Below are 16,685 nucleotides of genomic sequence, written 5' to 3' on the forward strand. Positions count from 1 at the left end.
AAAAAATTCAGAAAAATAAAACTAATTCATTTCAAAATCACCTCTTCCCGCTAGTTCTTTCCCGCCTGTGTCTTTCACGGGCATGCAGGAAAATTTTCCCGAGGAGCAACTTCCGAAGATGTCGTAGGGCGTGTGCACCGACGACATCTTCGAGAAGCTGCGCCACGGGAGATTTTCGAACCCTTTACCCAACACTGTTAGAGCAGATGGAGTCTTTCACGGGCTTGCGGGAAAATTTTCCCGAGGAGCAACTTCCGAAGATGCCGTAGGGCGTGTGCACCGACGACATCTTCGAGAAGCTGCGCCACGGGAGATTTTCGAACCCTTTACCCAACACTGTTAGAGCAGATGGAGTCTTTCACGGGCTTGCAGGAAAATTTTACCGAGGAGCAACTTCCGAAGATACCGTAGGGCGTGTGCACCGACGACATCTTTGAGAAGTTGCGCCACGGGAGATTTTCCAACCCTTTACTCCATCCATGGGGATGAAACTCTCCCTACCTACTAGGTTGGCTTGTTGGTCTGCTTGCCAAGGCGTATCGATGCTCCTTTTATAGGCACGGCGCCGCTTCTGCTTTGTCTTGTTCCTCCGACAAGGCGTCGTGCGCTACATGCTTTATCTCATCGAGCAGTGCGTCCACCCACGCGTCCTTATCCTCGCCGACGGCTTTAGTCACGGTTGCACCCTCCAGCCGGGACTAAAGCTTACCCAAGCGTCCTTATCCCACCGACAGTTTTCTTAGATGACACAAAAACCACATTTAGTCCCGGTTGCACCCACCAGCCGGTACTAAAGCTTACCCAAACGTCCTTATCCCACCGACAGTTTTCTTAGATGACACAAAAACCACATTTAGTCCCGGTTGCACCCACCAGCCGGGCCTAAAGCTTACCCAAACGTCCTTATCCCGCCATTTCTTCCCTGTCTTCCCGCCTCTTTCTTCCCGCCACTTTCTTCCCGCCTCCTGTCTTCCCGCTCCCATTTTTCCCACCATTTCTCACTACATATATGTAGCCCGGCTTGGCCAGCAATATCACATCTCTAGAATCTCTCATCACTCTCTCATGGCTTCCACCGCACCCACTCTAACCTACCAGCAGGTGGAGGAGCTTTGCGCCTCGAACTACCCTTGCCCACCGGGCTACCGCGTCCCCGCCGGGCCGGAGCCTAAGCGCCGGAGGCGTGCCGGTCCCTCCCGTCCCTCGGGGTACTGCGCGCCGGGCGGCCATCACGAACCACTACTACCTCGATCTCACGCCGGAGCGGTGGATGAATCCCCGCCGGCATCCCGATAACCAGGCATACTTGGGACGCCTTCTTCATCAATCGACGTGATAGGGCGCTCGCCAGGTATGAGGAGGACGGTCTGCCTCCTGGGAACTTCCACGAGGCCGGCCGTCGGCTATGGTGGTACGGCCGGACTCTATAGAGCGTCATGGACTACATCACGGCCGGCGATATCCCCCGCCTGCGCTACCCTCAGTTCGAGCCACGAGCGCCGCCCGACGACAGCGACGACGACAACAGCGACGACAACGGCGGCAACTTAGAAGGCGACGACTACCAGTACAACGACGACAACTATGAAGACTACGAGTATGCATATTATACGCCTAGGCAGGAGTATGACTAAGTCACTCCAAATTTCATGTATCATCAGCGGTATTTATGGCATGGCCAATCAATTTCGGCAATGCTAGATCCACCAAATCTCATGCAATTACGGCTCCTCTAGTCCTTTTCCCATTATACGCCTAGGCAGGAGTATGACTTAGTCACTCCAAATTTCATGTATCATCAGTGGTATCTCGAATCAATTGAATCATTCGAAAATGGACACCAAACACATCACAGATAATATAATTCACATGATCCATTCAACAAAGTTTGGTACAATAAATTATTACACATCATTTTGATGCGTGCAGTCGACACGTCCATTGGGAACCCCAAGAGGAAGGTGTGATGCGTACAGTAGCAAGTTTTCCCTCAGAAAGAAACCAAGGTTTATCGAACCAGGAGGAGCCAAGAAGCACGTTGAAGGTTGATGGCGGAAGAGTGTAGTGCGGCGCAACACCAGGGATTCCGGCGCCAACGTGGAACCTGCACAACACAATCACAGAACTTTGCCCCAACGTAACAGCGAGGTTGTCAATCTCACCGGCTTGCTGCAAACAAAGGATTAGATGTATAGTGTGGATGATGATGGTTGTTTGCGAAGAACAGTAAAGAACAATTGCAGCAGTTTGTATTTCAGATGTAAAGAATAGGACCGGGGTCCACAGTTCACTAGCGGTGTCTCTCCCATAAGATAGCGAGATGTTGGATGAACAAATTACGAGTTGGGCAATTGAGAAATAAAGAAGGCATAACAATGCACATACATATATCATGATGAGTACTATGAGATTTAATCGGGGCATTACGACAAAGTACATAGACCGCTATCCGGTATGCATCTATGCCTAAAAAGTCCACCTTCGAGGTTATCATCCGAACCCCTCCGGTATTAAGTTGTAAACAACGAGACAATTGCATTAAGTATGGTGCGTAATGTAATCAACACAAATATCCTTAGACAAAGCATCGATGTTTTATCCCTAGTGGCAACAGCACATCCACAACCTTAGAACTTTCTATCGCTGTCCCAGATTTAATGGAGGCATGAACCCACTATCGAGCATAAATACTCCCACTTGGAGTCACAAGTATCAACTTGGCCAGAGCCTCTACTAGCAACGGAGAGCATGCAAGAACATAAATAACATATATGATAGATTGATAATCAACTTGACATAGTATTCAATATTCATCGGATCCCAACAAACACAACATGAAGGATTACAAATAGATGATCTTGATCATGATAGGCAGCTCACAAGATCTAACATGATAGCACAATGGGGAGAAGACGACCATCTAGCTACTGCTATGGACCCATAGTCCAGGAGTGAACTACTCACACATCGATCCGGAGGCGATCATGGCGATGAAGAGACCTCCGGGAGATGATTCCCCTCTCCGGCAGGGTGCCGGAGGCGATCTCCTGAATCCCCCGAGATGGGATTGGCGGCGGCGGCGTCTCGGAAGGTTTTCCGTATCGTGGCTCTCGCTACTGGGGGTTTCGCGACGGAGGCTTTAAGTAGGCGGAAGGGCAGGTCAAGAGGCGCCACGGGGGCCCCACACAACAGGGCCGCGCGGGCCCCTTGCTGGCCGCGCCGCCCTGGTGTCTGGCCACCTCGTGGCCCCACTTCGTCTCTCCCTCGGACTTCTGGAAGCTTCGTGCAAAAATAGGATCCTGGGCGTTGATTTCGTCCAATTCCGAGAATATTTCCTTACTAGGATTTCGAAACCAAAAACAGCGAGAAAACGACAAGCGGCTCTTCGGCATCTCGTCAATAGGTTAGTGCCGGAAAATGCATAAATATGACATATAATGTGTATAAAACATGTGAGTATCATCATAAAAGTAGCATGGAACATAAGAAATTATAGATACGTTTGGGACGTATCAAGCATCCCCAAGCTTAGTTCCTACTCGCCCTCGAGTAGGTAAACGATAACAAAGATAATTTACTGAAGTGACATGCTATCATAATCTTGATCATACTATTGTAAAGCATATGAGATGAATGCAGCGATTCGAAGCAATGATGAACATAATGAGTAAACTAATGAATCATATAACAAAGACTTTTCATGAATAATACTTTCAAGACAAGCATCAATAAGACTTGCATAAGAGTTACTCATAAAGTAATAAATTCAAAGTAAAGGCATTGAAGCAACGCAAAGGAAGATAAAGTTTCAGCGGTTGCTTTCAACTTCAACATGTATATCTCATGGATAATTGTCAACACAAAGCAATATAACAAGTGCAATAAGTAAACATGTAAGAATCAATGCACACAGTTGATACAAGTGTTTGCTTCTGGGATAGAAAGAATAGGCAAACTTACTCAGCAATAAAGTAAAAGATAGGCCCTTCGTAGAGGGAAGCATTGATTACTATATTTGTGCTAGAGCTTTTCATTTTGAAAACAAAAAACAATTTTGTCAACGGTAGTAATAAAGCATATGAGTTATGTACAAGACATCTTATAAGTTGCAAGCCTCATGCATAGTATACTAATAGTGCTCGCACCTTGTCCTAATTAGCTTGGATTAACACTGATTATCATTGCATAGCATATGTTTCAACCAAGTGTCACAAAGGGGTACCTCTATGCCGCCTGTACAAAGGTCTAAGGAGAAAACTCGCATTGGATTTCTCGCTTTTGATTATTCTCAACTTAGACATCCATACCGGGACAACATAGACAACAGATAATGGACTCCTCTTTAATGCATAAGCATTAAACAACAGTTATTATTCTCATAAGAGATTGAGGATTAGCTGTCCACACTGAAACTTCCACCATGAATCATGGCTTTAGTTAGCGGCCCAATGTTCTTCTCTAACAGTATGCATACTCAAACCGTTTGATTGTGAGTACCGCCCTTACTTCAGACAAGACGAACATGCATAGCAACTGACATGATATTCAACAAAGGTAAAAGTTGATGGCGTCCCCAGAAACATGGTTACCGCTCAACAAGCAACTTATTAAGAAATAAGAGACATAAGTACATATTCTTCACCACGATAGTTTTTAAGCTATTTTGTCCCATGAGCTATATATTGCAAAGGTAAAGAATAGAAATTTTAAAGGTAGCACTCAAGTAATGTACTTTGGAATGGCAAGGAAATACCATGTGGTAGGTAGGTATGGTGGCCACAAATGGCATGGTTATTGGCTCAAGGATTTGGATGCACGAGAAGAATTCCTCTCAATACAAGGCTAGGCTAGCAAGGTTGTTTGAAGCAAACTCAAGTATAAAAGGTGCAGCAAAGCTCACATATGAACATATTGTAACTATTATAAGACTTTACATTGTCTCCTTGTTGTTCAAACACCTCAACCGAGAAAATATCTAGACTCTAGAGATCAATCATGCAAACCAAATTTTAACAAGCTCTATGTAGTTATTCATTAATGCGTACAAGGTACATGATGCAAGAGCTTAAACAAGATCTATATGAGCACAACAATTGCCAAGTATCACATTATTCAAGACATTAAACCATTTACCACATGCGGCATTTTCCGTTTCCAACCATATAACAATGAATGAAGTAGTTCAAATTTCGCAATGAACATTAAAGATGAAGCTAAGAACATATGTGTTCATACGAAACAGCGGAGCGTGTCTCTCTCCCAAACAAAGAATGCTAGGATCCGATTAATTCAAACAAAAACAAAAATAAAAACCAACAACCGCTCCAAGTAAAGCACATAAGATGTGACGAAATAAAAATATAGTTTCACTAGAGGAACCTGATAAGTTGTCGATGAAGAAGGGATGCCTTGGGCATCCCCAAGCTTAGACGCTTGAGTATTCTTAAAATATGCAGGGATGAACCACGGGGGCATCCCCAAGCTTTGACTTTTCACTCTTCTTGATCATATTGTATCATCCTCCTCTCTTGACCCTTGAAAACTTCCTCCACACCAAACTCGAAACAAACTCATTAGAGGGTCAGTGCATAATTCATATATTCAGAGGTGACATAATCATTCTTAACACTTCTGGACATTGCACAAAGCTACTGAAAGTTAATGGAACAAAGAAATCCATCTAACATAGCAAAACAGGCAATGCGAAATAAAAGGCAGAATCTGTCAAAACAGAACAGTTCGTAAATACGAATTTTAAAGTGGCACCAGACTTGCTCTGATGAAAATGCCCAAATTGAATGAAAGTTGCGTACATATCTGAGGATCACGCACGTAAATTGGCAGATTTTTTTGATTTTTCTACAGGAACTACTGCTCAAATTCGTGACAGCAAGAAATATATTCCTGCGCAGTAATCCAAATCTAGTATTGGCTTTACTATCAAAGACTTTACTTGGCACAACAATGCAATAAAATAAAGATAAGGAGAGATTGCTACAGTAGTAAACAACTTCCAAGACTCAAATATAAAATAAAGTGCAGAAATAAATTAATGGGTTGTCTCCCATAAGCGCTTTTCTTTAACGCCTTTCAGCTAGGCGCAGAAAGTGTGTATCAAGTAACATCAAGAGACGAAGCATCAACAACATAACTTGTTCTAATAATAGAATCATAAGGTAACTTCATTCTCTTTCTAGGGAAGTGTTCCATACCTTTCTTGAGAGGAAATTGATATTTAATATTACCTTCCTTCATATCAATGGTAGCACCAACAGTTCGAAGAAAAGGTCTTCCCAATATAATGGGACAAGATGCATTGCATTCAATATCCAAGACAACAAAATCAACGGGGACAAGGTTATTGTTAACCATAATACGAACATTATCAATTCTTCTATAAAGATTTCTTTATAGCATTATCAACAAGATTAACATCCAAATAACAATTCTTCAACGGTGGTAAGTCAAGCATGTCATAGATTTTCTTAGGCATAACAGAAATACTTGCACCAAGATCACATAAAGCATTACAATCAAAATCATTGACCCTCATCTTAATGATGGGTTCCCAACCATCTTGTACTTCCTAGGAATAGAAGTCTCAAGTTTTAGTTTCTCCTCTCTAGCTTTTATGAGAGCATTTGTAATATGTTTTGTAAATTGCAAATTTATAGCACTAGCATTGGGACTTTTAGCAAGCTTTTATAAGAACTTTATAAATTCAGAGATGTGACAATAATCAAAGTCTAAACCATTATGATCTACAGCAATGGGAGCATTGTCCCCAATATTTTGAAAAATTTCAGCAGTTTTATCAATTTCAGCAGTTTCAGGCAATTTTGCACGCTTTGCACTAGGAGTAGTAACATTGCCAACACCAATTATTTTACCATTAATAGTAGGAGGTGTAGCAACATGTGAATCATTAACATTACTAGTGGTGGTAATAGTCCAAACTTTAGCTACATTATTCTCTTTAGCTAGTTTTTCATTTTCTTCTTTTCCCCACCTAGCATGCAATTCGGCCATCAATCTAATATTCTCATTAATTCGAACTTGGATGGCATTTGCTGTAGTAACAATCTTATTATCAATATCCTTATTAGGCATAACTTTCAATTTTAAAAGATAAACATCAGAGGCAAGACTATCAACCTTAGAAGCGAGAATATCAATTTTATCGAGCTTTTCCTCAACAGATTTGTTAAAAGCAGTTTGTGTACTAATAAATTATTTAAGCATGCATGGCTTCAAGACCAGGGGTACACTCCTATTATTGTTGTAAGAATTCCCATAAGAATTACCATAACTATTACCATTAGCAGCAGGATATGGCCTATAGTTGTTACCAGAATTGTTCCTATAAGCATTGTTGTTGAAATTATTATTTTTAATGAAGTTCACATCAACATGTTCTTCTTGGGCAACCAATGAAGCTAAAGGAACATTATTAGGATCAAAATTAGATCTACCATTCACAAGCATAGACATAATAGCATCAATCTTATCACTCAAGGAGGAGGTTTCTTCAACAGAATTTACCTTCTTACCTTGTGGGGCTCTTTCCGTGTGCCATTCAGAGTAATTTGTCATCATATCATCAAGAAGCTTTGTTGCCGCCCCCAAAGTGATGGACAGAAAGGTACCTCCAGTAGCTGAATCCAATAGGTTCCGCGAAGAAAAATTCAATCCTGCATAAAAGGTTTGGATGATCATCCAAGTAGTCAGTCCATGGGTTGGGCAATTCTTTACCAAAGATTTCATTGTCTCCCGTGCTTGAGAAACATGTTCATTATCTAATTGCTTGAAATTCATTATGCTACTTCTCAAAGATATAGTTTTAGCGGGAGGATAGTATCTACCAATAAAAGCATCCTTACATTTAGTCCAAGAATCAATACTATTTCTAGGCAGAGATAGCAACCAATCTTTAGCTCTTCCTCTTAAGGAGAAAGGAAACAATTTTAATTTTATAATGTCACCATCTACATACTTGTACTTTTGCATTTCACATAGTTCAACAAAATTATTAAGATGGGCAGCAGCATCATCAGAACTAACACCAGAAAATTGCTCTCTCATAACAAGATTCAGTAAAGCAGGTTTAATTTCAAAGAATTCTCGTCGTAGTAGCAGGTGGAGCAATAGGTGTGCATAAGAAATCATTATTATTTGTGCTAGTGAAGTCACACAACTTAGTATTCTCAACAGTACCCATTTTAACAGTAGTAAATAAAGCAAACTAAATAAAGTAAATGCAAGTAACTAATTTTTTTGTGTTTTTAATATAGAGAACAAGACAGTAAATAAAGTAAAACTAGCAACTAATTTTTTTGTGTTTTTGATATAAGAAGCAAACAAAGCAGTAAATAAAATAAAGCAAGAAAAAAACAAAGTAAAGAGATTGGAAGTGGAAGACTCCCCTTGCAGCGTGTCTTGATCTCCCCGGCAACGGCGCCAGAAAAATAAGCTGTTGACGTGGGAGTTGAAAATCTTTGTGGTGTAACTTTTCTTCTATCCCCGGCAACGGCGCCAGAAAAATAGCTTGATGCGTGCAGTCGACACGTCCGTTGGGAACCCCAAGAGGAAGGTGTGATGTGTACAGTAGCAAGTTTTCCCTCAGAAAGAAACCAAGGTTTATCGAACCGAGGAGGAGCCAAGAAGCACGTTGAAGGTTGATGGCGGAGGAGTGTAGTGCGGCGTAACACCGGGGATTCCGGCGCCAACGTGGAACATGCACAACACAATCACGGAACTTTGCCCCAACGTAACGGCGAGGTTGTCAATCTCACCGGCTTGCTGTAAACAAAGGATTAGATGTATAGTGTGGATGATGATGGTTGTTTGCGAAGAACGAGTAAAGAACAATTGCAGCGGTTTGTATTTCGGATGTAAAGAATAGGACCGGGGTCCACAGTTCACTAGCGGTGTCTCTCCCATAAGATAGCAGATGTTGGGTGAACAAATTACGAGTTGGGCAATTGAGAAATAAAGAAGGCATAACAATGCACATACATATATCATGATGAGTACTATGAGATTTAATCGGGGCATTACGACAAAGTACATAGACCGCTATCCGACATGCATCTATGCCTAAAAAGTCCACCTTCAGGTTATCATCCGAACCCCTCCATTATTAAGTTGTAAACAACAGACAATTGCATTAAGTATGGTGCGTAATGTAATCAACACAAATATCCTTAGACAAAGCATCGATGTTTTATCCCTAGTGGCAACAACACATCCACAACCTTAGAACTTTACGTCACTCGTCCCAGATTTAATGGAGGCATGAACCCACTATCGAGCATAAATACTCCCTCTTGGAGTCACAAGTATCAACTTGGCCGGAGCCTCTACTAGCAACGGAGAGCATGCAAGAACATAAATAACATATATGATAGATTGATAATCAACTTGACATAGTATTCAATATTCATCGGATCCCAACAAACACAACATGAAGGATTACAAATAGATGATCTTGATCATGATAGGCAGCTCACAAGATCTAACATGATAGCACAATGGGGAGAAGACGACCATCTAGCTACTGCTATGGACCCATAGTCCAGGGGTGAACTACTCACACATCGATCCGGAGGCGATCATGGCGATGAAGAGACCTCCGGGAGATGATTCCCCTCTCCGGCGAGGTGCCGGAGGCGATCTCCTGAATCCCCCGAGATGGGATTGGCGGCGGCGGCGTCTGCGGAAGGTTTTCCGTATCGTGGCTCTCGGTGCGGGGGTTTCGCGACGGAGGCTTTAAGTAGGCGGAAGGGCAGGTCAAGAGGCGCCACGGGGGCCCACACAATAGGGCCGCACGGGCCCCTTGCTGGCCGCGCCGCCCTGGTGTCTGGCCACCTCGTGGCCCCACTTCGTCTCTCCCTCGGACTTCTGGAAGCTTCGTGCAAAAATAGGACCCTGGGCGTTGATTTCGTCCAATTCCGAGAATATTTCCTTACTAGGATTTCGAAACCAAAAACAGCGAAAAACGAGCAAGTGGCTCTTCGGCATCTCGTCAATAGGTTAGTGCCTGAAAATGCATAAATATGACATATAATGTGTATAAAACATGTGAGTATCATCATAAAAGTAGCATGGAACATAAGAAATTATAGATACGTTTGGGACGTATCACATTTCTTCCCTTGTGTCCCTGCTTGCTTACGATTGGGCCGTATCCATGGAGCATCCTCATCATTTAACTTAATGCTTGGGTCGGTGTTCACTTTGAAGGGTGGAATTTCACCAAACATATTATAATCTTCCGACATGTCTGTCTTGTCCTCCACTCCCACGATGTTTCTTTTCCCCGAAAGAACAATGTGGCGCTTTGAATCATCGCATGATGTACTCGATCGTTTTCTTATCTTTCCGTTTCCTCGGTTTGCTACTCATGTCCTTCACATAGAAAACCCGAGCGACATCTTTCGCTAGGACGAATGGTTCGTCAAGGTAACCAAGATTGTTGAAATCCACCATTGTCATTCCGTATTGCTTGGTCCACCTTTACCCCACCTCCTCGTTAGCTTGAACCATTTGCACCGGAACAAAGGGACCTTAAAGGAGGGTCCATAGTCAAGTTCCCATATCTCCTCTATGTAACCATAATATGTGACCTTTTGCCCATTCTCGGTTGCTGCATCAAAGCGGACACCACTGTTTTGGTTGGTGCTTTTTTTTATCTTGGGCGATCGTGTAAAATGTATTCCCATTTATCTCGTACCCTTGGAAAGTCGTTATAGTCGAAGATGGTGTCTTGGCCAACATGTACAGCTGATCTACAACATCATCGTCATTCATTAAATGTTTTCTCAACCAACTGCCAAAAGTCTCCATGTGGGCCTTCGTAATCCAGGATTCAGGCTTCCCCGGGTTGTCCTCGCGTAAAATATTCTTGTGTTTCTCAAAGTACGGAGCCACCAAAAGCTGGAATTGGTCAGAACTGGCTTCAGTCATAGAATGGCCGTCCATACATATCGTTGATTTCCTTCCGATCGTGCCTTTTCCACTTAGTCTCCCCTCGTGCCGCGATCGAGGAAGACCAATCGGCTTAAGGTCAGGAACAAACTCAACACAAAACTCTCCTCATTTCCATAGCCCTTGGCAATGCTTCCTTCTGGCCTAGCACGATTACGAACATATTTCTTTAATACTCCCATGAACCTCTCAAAGGGGAACATATTGTGTAGAAATACAGGACCGAGGATGGAAATCTCTTCGACTAGGTGAACCAGGAGGTGCGTCATAATATTGAAGAAGGATGGCGGGAACACCAACTCGAAACCGACAAGACATTGGACCACATCGTTCCGTAGCCGTGGTAGATCTTCTGGATTGATTACCTTCTGAGAGATTGCATTGAGGAATGCACATAGCTTCACAATGGCTACTCGAACATTTTCCGGTAGGAGCCCCCTCAAAGCAATCGGAAGCAATTGCGTCATAATCACGTGGTAGTCGTGAGACTTCAGGTTTTGGAACTTTTTGTCCGCCATGTTTATTATTCCCTTTATATTCGACGAGAATCCAGACGGGACCTTCGTACTGCTCAGGCATTCAAAAAAGATGACCTTCTCTTCTTTGGTCAGAGCGTAGCTGGCACGACCTTGAAACCATTCCGGATGTCGGTCATTAGGGTCTTTCAAACGTTGTTGGTCCTGCCGTGCTTCTTTTGTATCATTTGTCTTCCCATACACGCCCAAGAAGCTTAGGAGGTTCACGCAAATATTCTTCGTAACATGCATCACGTCGATTGCAGAGCGGACATCTAGGACTTTCCAATATTCTAGCTCCCGAATATAGATTTCTTCTTCCACATGGGTGCGTGCTCGTCAGCTCCCTGCGGAACTAATTGTCCGCCAGGACCGTTTCCAAAGATGACTTTCAAATCCTTGACCATATCAAATACCTCAGCACCAGTACGTTCCGCAGGCTTCGGCCGGTGATCTGCCTTGCCGTTGTAATGCTTGCCTTTCTTTTTTCTCGGATGAATTTTCGGAAGAAATCGACGATGCCCAAGGTACACGTTCTTCTTACAATTTGGCAAATATACACTTTCAGTCTCATGTAAGCAGTGCGTGCATGCATTGTATCCCTTATTTGACAGTCCCAAAAGGTTACTAAGAGCAGGCCAATCGTTGCTGGTTACGAAAAGCAACGCTCATAGGTCAAATTCCTCTTCTTTGTGCTCATCCCACACACGTACACCAGGTCTGCCCCACAACTGTAAAAGTTCATCAACTAATGGCCTTAGGTACACATCGATGTCGTTGCCGGGTTGCTTCGGACCTTGGATGAGCACCGGCATCATAATGAACTTCCGCTTCATGCACAACCAAGGAGGAAGGTTGTAGATGCATAGAGTCACGGGCCAGGTGCTATGGTTGGAGCTCCGCTCGCCAAAAGGATTCATGCCATCCGTACTTAGACCAAATCTTATGTTCCTTGCGTCAGCTGCAAAATCTTTGAACTCTCTGTCGATCTTTCTCCATTGCGTTCCATCTGCGGGGTGTCTCAACTCCCCATCCGACTTACGGTCCTCTTTGTGCCATCGCAACAACTTGGCATGCTATTTGTTCCTGAACAGACGTTTCAACCGTGGTATTATAGGAGCATACCACATCACCTTGGCGGGAACCCTCTTCCTGGGTTTCTCGCCCTCAACATCGTCACCGGGGTCATCGCCTCGATCTTATAACGCAATGCAGTGCATACCGGGCATTCATTCAAATTCTCGTATTCACCGCGGTATAGGATGCAGTCGTTAATGCATGCATGTATCTTCAGAACCTCTAAACCTAGAGTGCAGACAACCTTCTTTGCTTCGTACGTACTGGCGGGCAACTCGTTATTCTTTGGAAACATATTCTTCATCATAATCAACAAATTTTCAAATCCCGAGTCAGATAGACCTTCCTGTGCCTTCCATTTCAGCAAATCCAGTGTGCAGCCCAGCTTTTTCAGACCATTATCGCATCCGGGGTACATCGACTTTTTGTGATCCTCTAACATGCGATCCAAATTCTTCCTCTCCTTTTCAGTTTCGCAGCCTCTCCGTGTATCAGCAATGGTCCGACCCAGATCATCAGCGGGCTCATCACGTGCCTCTTCTTCACCTTCCCCTTCACCTTCCCCTTCACCTTCCCCACCTTCAGCATCCTCCATGAAAGTATCACCGAAATGATCAAGATAGTTGTCATCGATGAAATCATCCCCTTCTTCATCTTCTTCCATTATAACCCCTCTTTCTCCATGCTTGGTCCAACAATTATAGCTTGGCATGAAATCCTGCCGAAGCAGGTGCATGTGGACATCTCTTGAGGAAGAGTAACCCTTCTGATTCTTACTGCCAACACATGGACAGATAACAAAACCCCCCTGTTTGTTCGCATTAGCCACTACGAGGAAATCTTTCAAACCCGTAGTGAACTCGCCGGAGAGTCGGTTACCGTACATCCATTGCCGATTCATCTGCATTATTATAATATAAAGTATATAATTAACCATCATGCATTTGTTAAACTAACTAGCTACAAACAATAGAAATTAAACAATGAACTACACACATGCATATTTTATCAATGACACATGAAAGATTCAAGTTGCTAACCGCGATCGAGGAGGAAAAAATAAATGAGGAAGCTCAAGTGTGGCTCCGACACTTCATATCATGTTTGTTTCATGCTCTTGGGGCATTTCATCAAACACATTGTGTGCATAAGAGGAACCAAAAGCAAACCTAACACACCCTTGTGAAGTTTGTGAAGAGAAGTGGCACCAAATGGCTAAGTGAGCCTGCTGGATGGGTATATATAGGGGAGGGGCTTTAGTCGCGGTTGGCCTGGCAAACCGCGACTAAAGGTGCCCGAAGGCCTTTAGTCGCGGTTGGCCTGCCTCACGTGCACCAGCTGGCCACCGAGCGCCCTGGATCCAGGCCTTTGGTCGCGGTTCGCCTCCCGAACCGCGACTAAAGATCCCATTAGTCACGGTTCGAAATATTTGGGGACTAATGGGGCTGGATGGAAGACCCTTTTTCCACCAGTGATGTGGCACCTGATGGCGGATTCTTCGATTTCACAAGGGCACTCCTCTCAATGAACTGGTCGCATCCCTTGGCGCCACGGCTAATGAAATCCAACTCGCTTGACTTGAACAAAGGCGATGGCGTCTTGCTCTTCTTGGGAAAGAACGGCACGAGGTGGCGACGCTCCTCCGCCGCGAAGCCGAACTGGACCAGCGACTTCACCGGGCTGGCCACGTCCTCCTCGAGAAACGAGGTAGAGAGAGATGCAAGCCTGGTAGAACCGAGCTTTACCGCTCGGGGTAAGACTGGATGCTCCAGCGGTGGCCAGCTGCGGTGAAGGGGGAGGGGGACTTGATGGAGGGCCCTTCGGTGAGGAACTTGGTGCCGGAGTAGCCCTGAATCTAGAGGATGTGGTATCCGCTCGCCGTGTGGGCGACTATCTTAATTATGGTACAGTAGTTCTTTTTGTCATTTACTCAGCTCTGGCCAACTTTGGCCGCGTACCTCGAACCAGATTGCCTGAAAGCAATAAAGCTCTTTATTTATAGGATCGGAAAACTCCTAACAGAACGACAACATGAAATCGACCAGTGTCAAATGCGTCAACCATCTCGTTCGTTTACAAACTGCGCAAGAAGGAAATCACTATGCATTCCAACACACATCGGTTGCTTAATTACACGTACGAGTACGTCTCTATCGATGAGCGATGTCTATGCATGCATGCATGCAGATCAGCAGCAACCATCCATGCCCATCTCCGCGTCGGCGATCATGTCCCCGACGCCCTCGCCGATGCCGAGCATCATCCCGCCGACCGCCGCGCCCAGGAGCCCCATCCCGAACCCGGACGCCATCCCTCCGCCGCTGCTGTCGTCGTGCCTCGCCGGCGCGGCGGACGGCGCGCCGTACCCATACGGAGCGGCGGCGGCGTGGCCGTAGCCGTACGACGGGCCGTAGCCGTAAGAGGGGTGCTGGTACCCGTACGGCGGCGGTACAGCCTGCTGCTGGTACGACGGTGGGTACACGGTCACTGCATCCGCGACACCGCCCTTCGTCGCCGCCGCGGTCAGCTGCTGCGCGCACCGCGCGTCCCCCTGCCCTACCGCCGGCGCGTCCGTGAGGCTGTAGGAGATGTGGAGCACCCCGCGCTTCCGGCCGCTCATGGGGCGTCGCACCTGGTAGCTGAGGTGGCGATGCTCGCCGGCGGGAGGCGCTGCGGCGAAAAGGTCCTGGACGGGGACGAGCACCTCGCCGACGTCGCGGTCGCCGAAGGAGCGCTCGGAGCGGAGGAGCACGTGCAGTGCGAGCCCACGGGGGTCGGCGGCGATCGGGATTGGGAACCGCAGCGGCGCGTGCCACATGGGGTTCCGCCCGCCGTGCCGGTCCGAGTGCGTCCGGTGCGTCGGCGTGCGCGGGTCGCCGCCGGAGATGGATGCCACCGCGTACACCCGCATCTTGGAGAACACCGTCACCTTCTTCAGGTCCTTGGCAGAGATCAGCGTCACCTCCAGCACTCGATACGCCATCGCGCCTCGCCGGAGCCCGTGCCGATCTATCGATCGATCGGCCGGTATTGCCAATGCGTGTTTCCCGAGAAGACGATCGACGAGGAAGTTATGGATGATTCTATTATCGGAAATGTGAGCTACGTGTAGTTCTTGGAGGCTATGAAATGATCCGAGGAGGATGGGAAACGACAGTGTTGGTGCGTACTTTGGATTGCAAGTTTCTTTTGGTGGCTTGGGTGTAATTTTGTGCAAGTTCTACGGTCCACTGCTGGGTTGGTCAATAATAGCCTTGTTTAAGTTCAGTTAAGTTAGTTATAATGTTTGCTAATTCTGCGGTCAGCCGTTCCTGTCGTTAGTTTAGTAGCATGGGAGTATGCTCTAAATTTGGTTAACCCTCTGCTCACTGAAAACGATTGGGTAGAAGTCGTGGCCGGAGAGTTTAGATCCTCCCTGATTTGCAAAGATTTCGAAGTAAAACACAAAATAGAAAAAAAAAACTGATGATAATATTTATATTCTTAAATTATTTGGATTGCTGAACTATTGAATTTATCATCAAAAAGTGTTTGACACAATGGACGAAATAAAAAATGTTGCAAAAAGTTGTGATGTCCAATTCCATATATATACTCCATACACTAAGATGTACCTAGATAAATGTGTGTCTAGACAAATACGCGACAAGTAATTCGGACAGCTAGAGTAGTATTTTGCGGACATGCATAATATGATATTATTTTTCCTAAAAGGAGGTTGAACCTCTCGCCTCTGCATCAAATTCATGTATACAACCATTTTTTTATTAAAGTTGATGCAAGTCAACGAGGTCAGAGTCACCAACAGACATAGTACATACATGTACAACTACAAAGAACCATTACAAGATATGAACATAACACCTATGACTAAGTCAACATCTTCCGCATCAACGTCTTTAAGAATGGAACCACATTGTCACACCACCATCACCATGTCTAGCCAAAGATGACGAGGACAAGGATTTTCTTCTTGGTAGCGGAGACAACCACTGAAGTCTAGCACACCAGGCAGGAGACGGCGCCTTCAAAAAGGTAGCGAAGACAAGTTTATCATCGCAGAGATTGGCCAATAAAGGCTAGGGCAAGAGTTTCACCCGGATACAA

At 45.1% G+C, this 16,685-nt stretch overlaps 1 protein-coding gene across 1 annotated transcript; it reads right to left on the reverse strand.

Moving 5' to 3' along the window:
- Window positions 1-14,766: 14,766 nt before the first annotated feature.
- On the reverse strand, window positions 14,767-15,561 carry LOC124647201 (protein SRC2-like). The gene has a single exon (XM_047187173.1). The coding sequence runs from the start codon at window positions 15,559-15,561 to the stop codon at window positions 14,767-14,769; it is 795 nt and encodes a 264-aa protein (XP_047043129.1).
- Window positions 15,562-16,685: the final 1,124 nt, after the last annotated feature.

Source organism: Lolium rigidum, chromosome 4 (genome assembly GCF_022539505.1).
Source record: "Lolium rigidum isolate FL_2022 chromosome 4, APGP_CSIRO_Lrig_0.1, whole genome shotgun sequence".
Classification (NCBI taxonomy): domain Eukaryota; kingdom Viridiplantae; phylum Streptophyta; class Magnoliopsida; order Poales; family Poaceae; genus Lolium; species Lolium rigidum.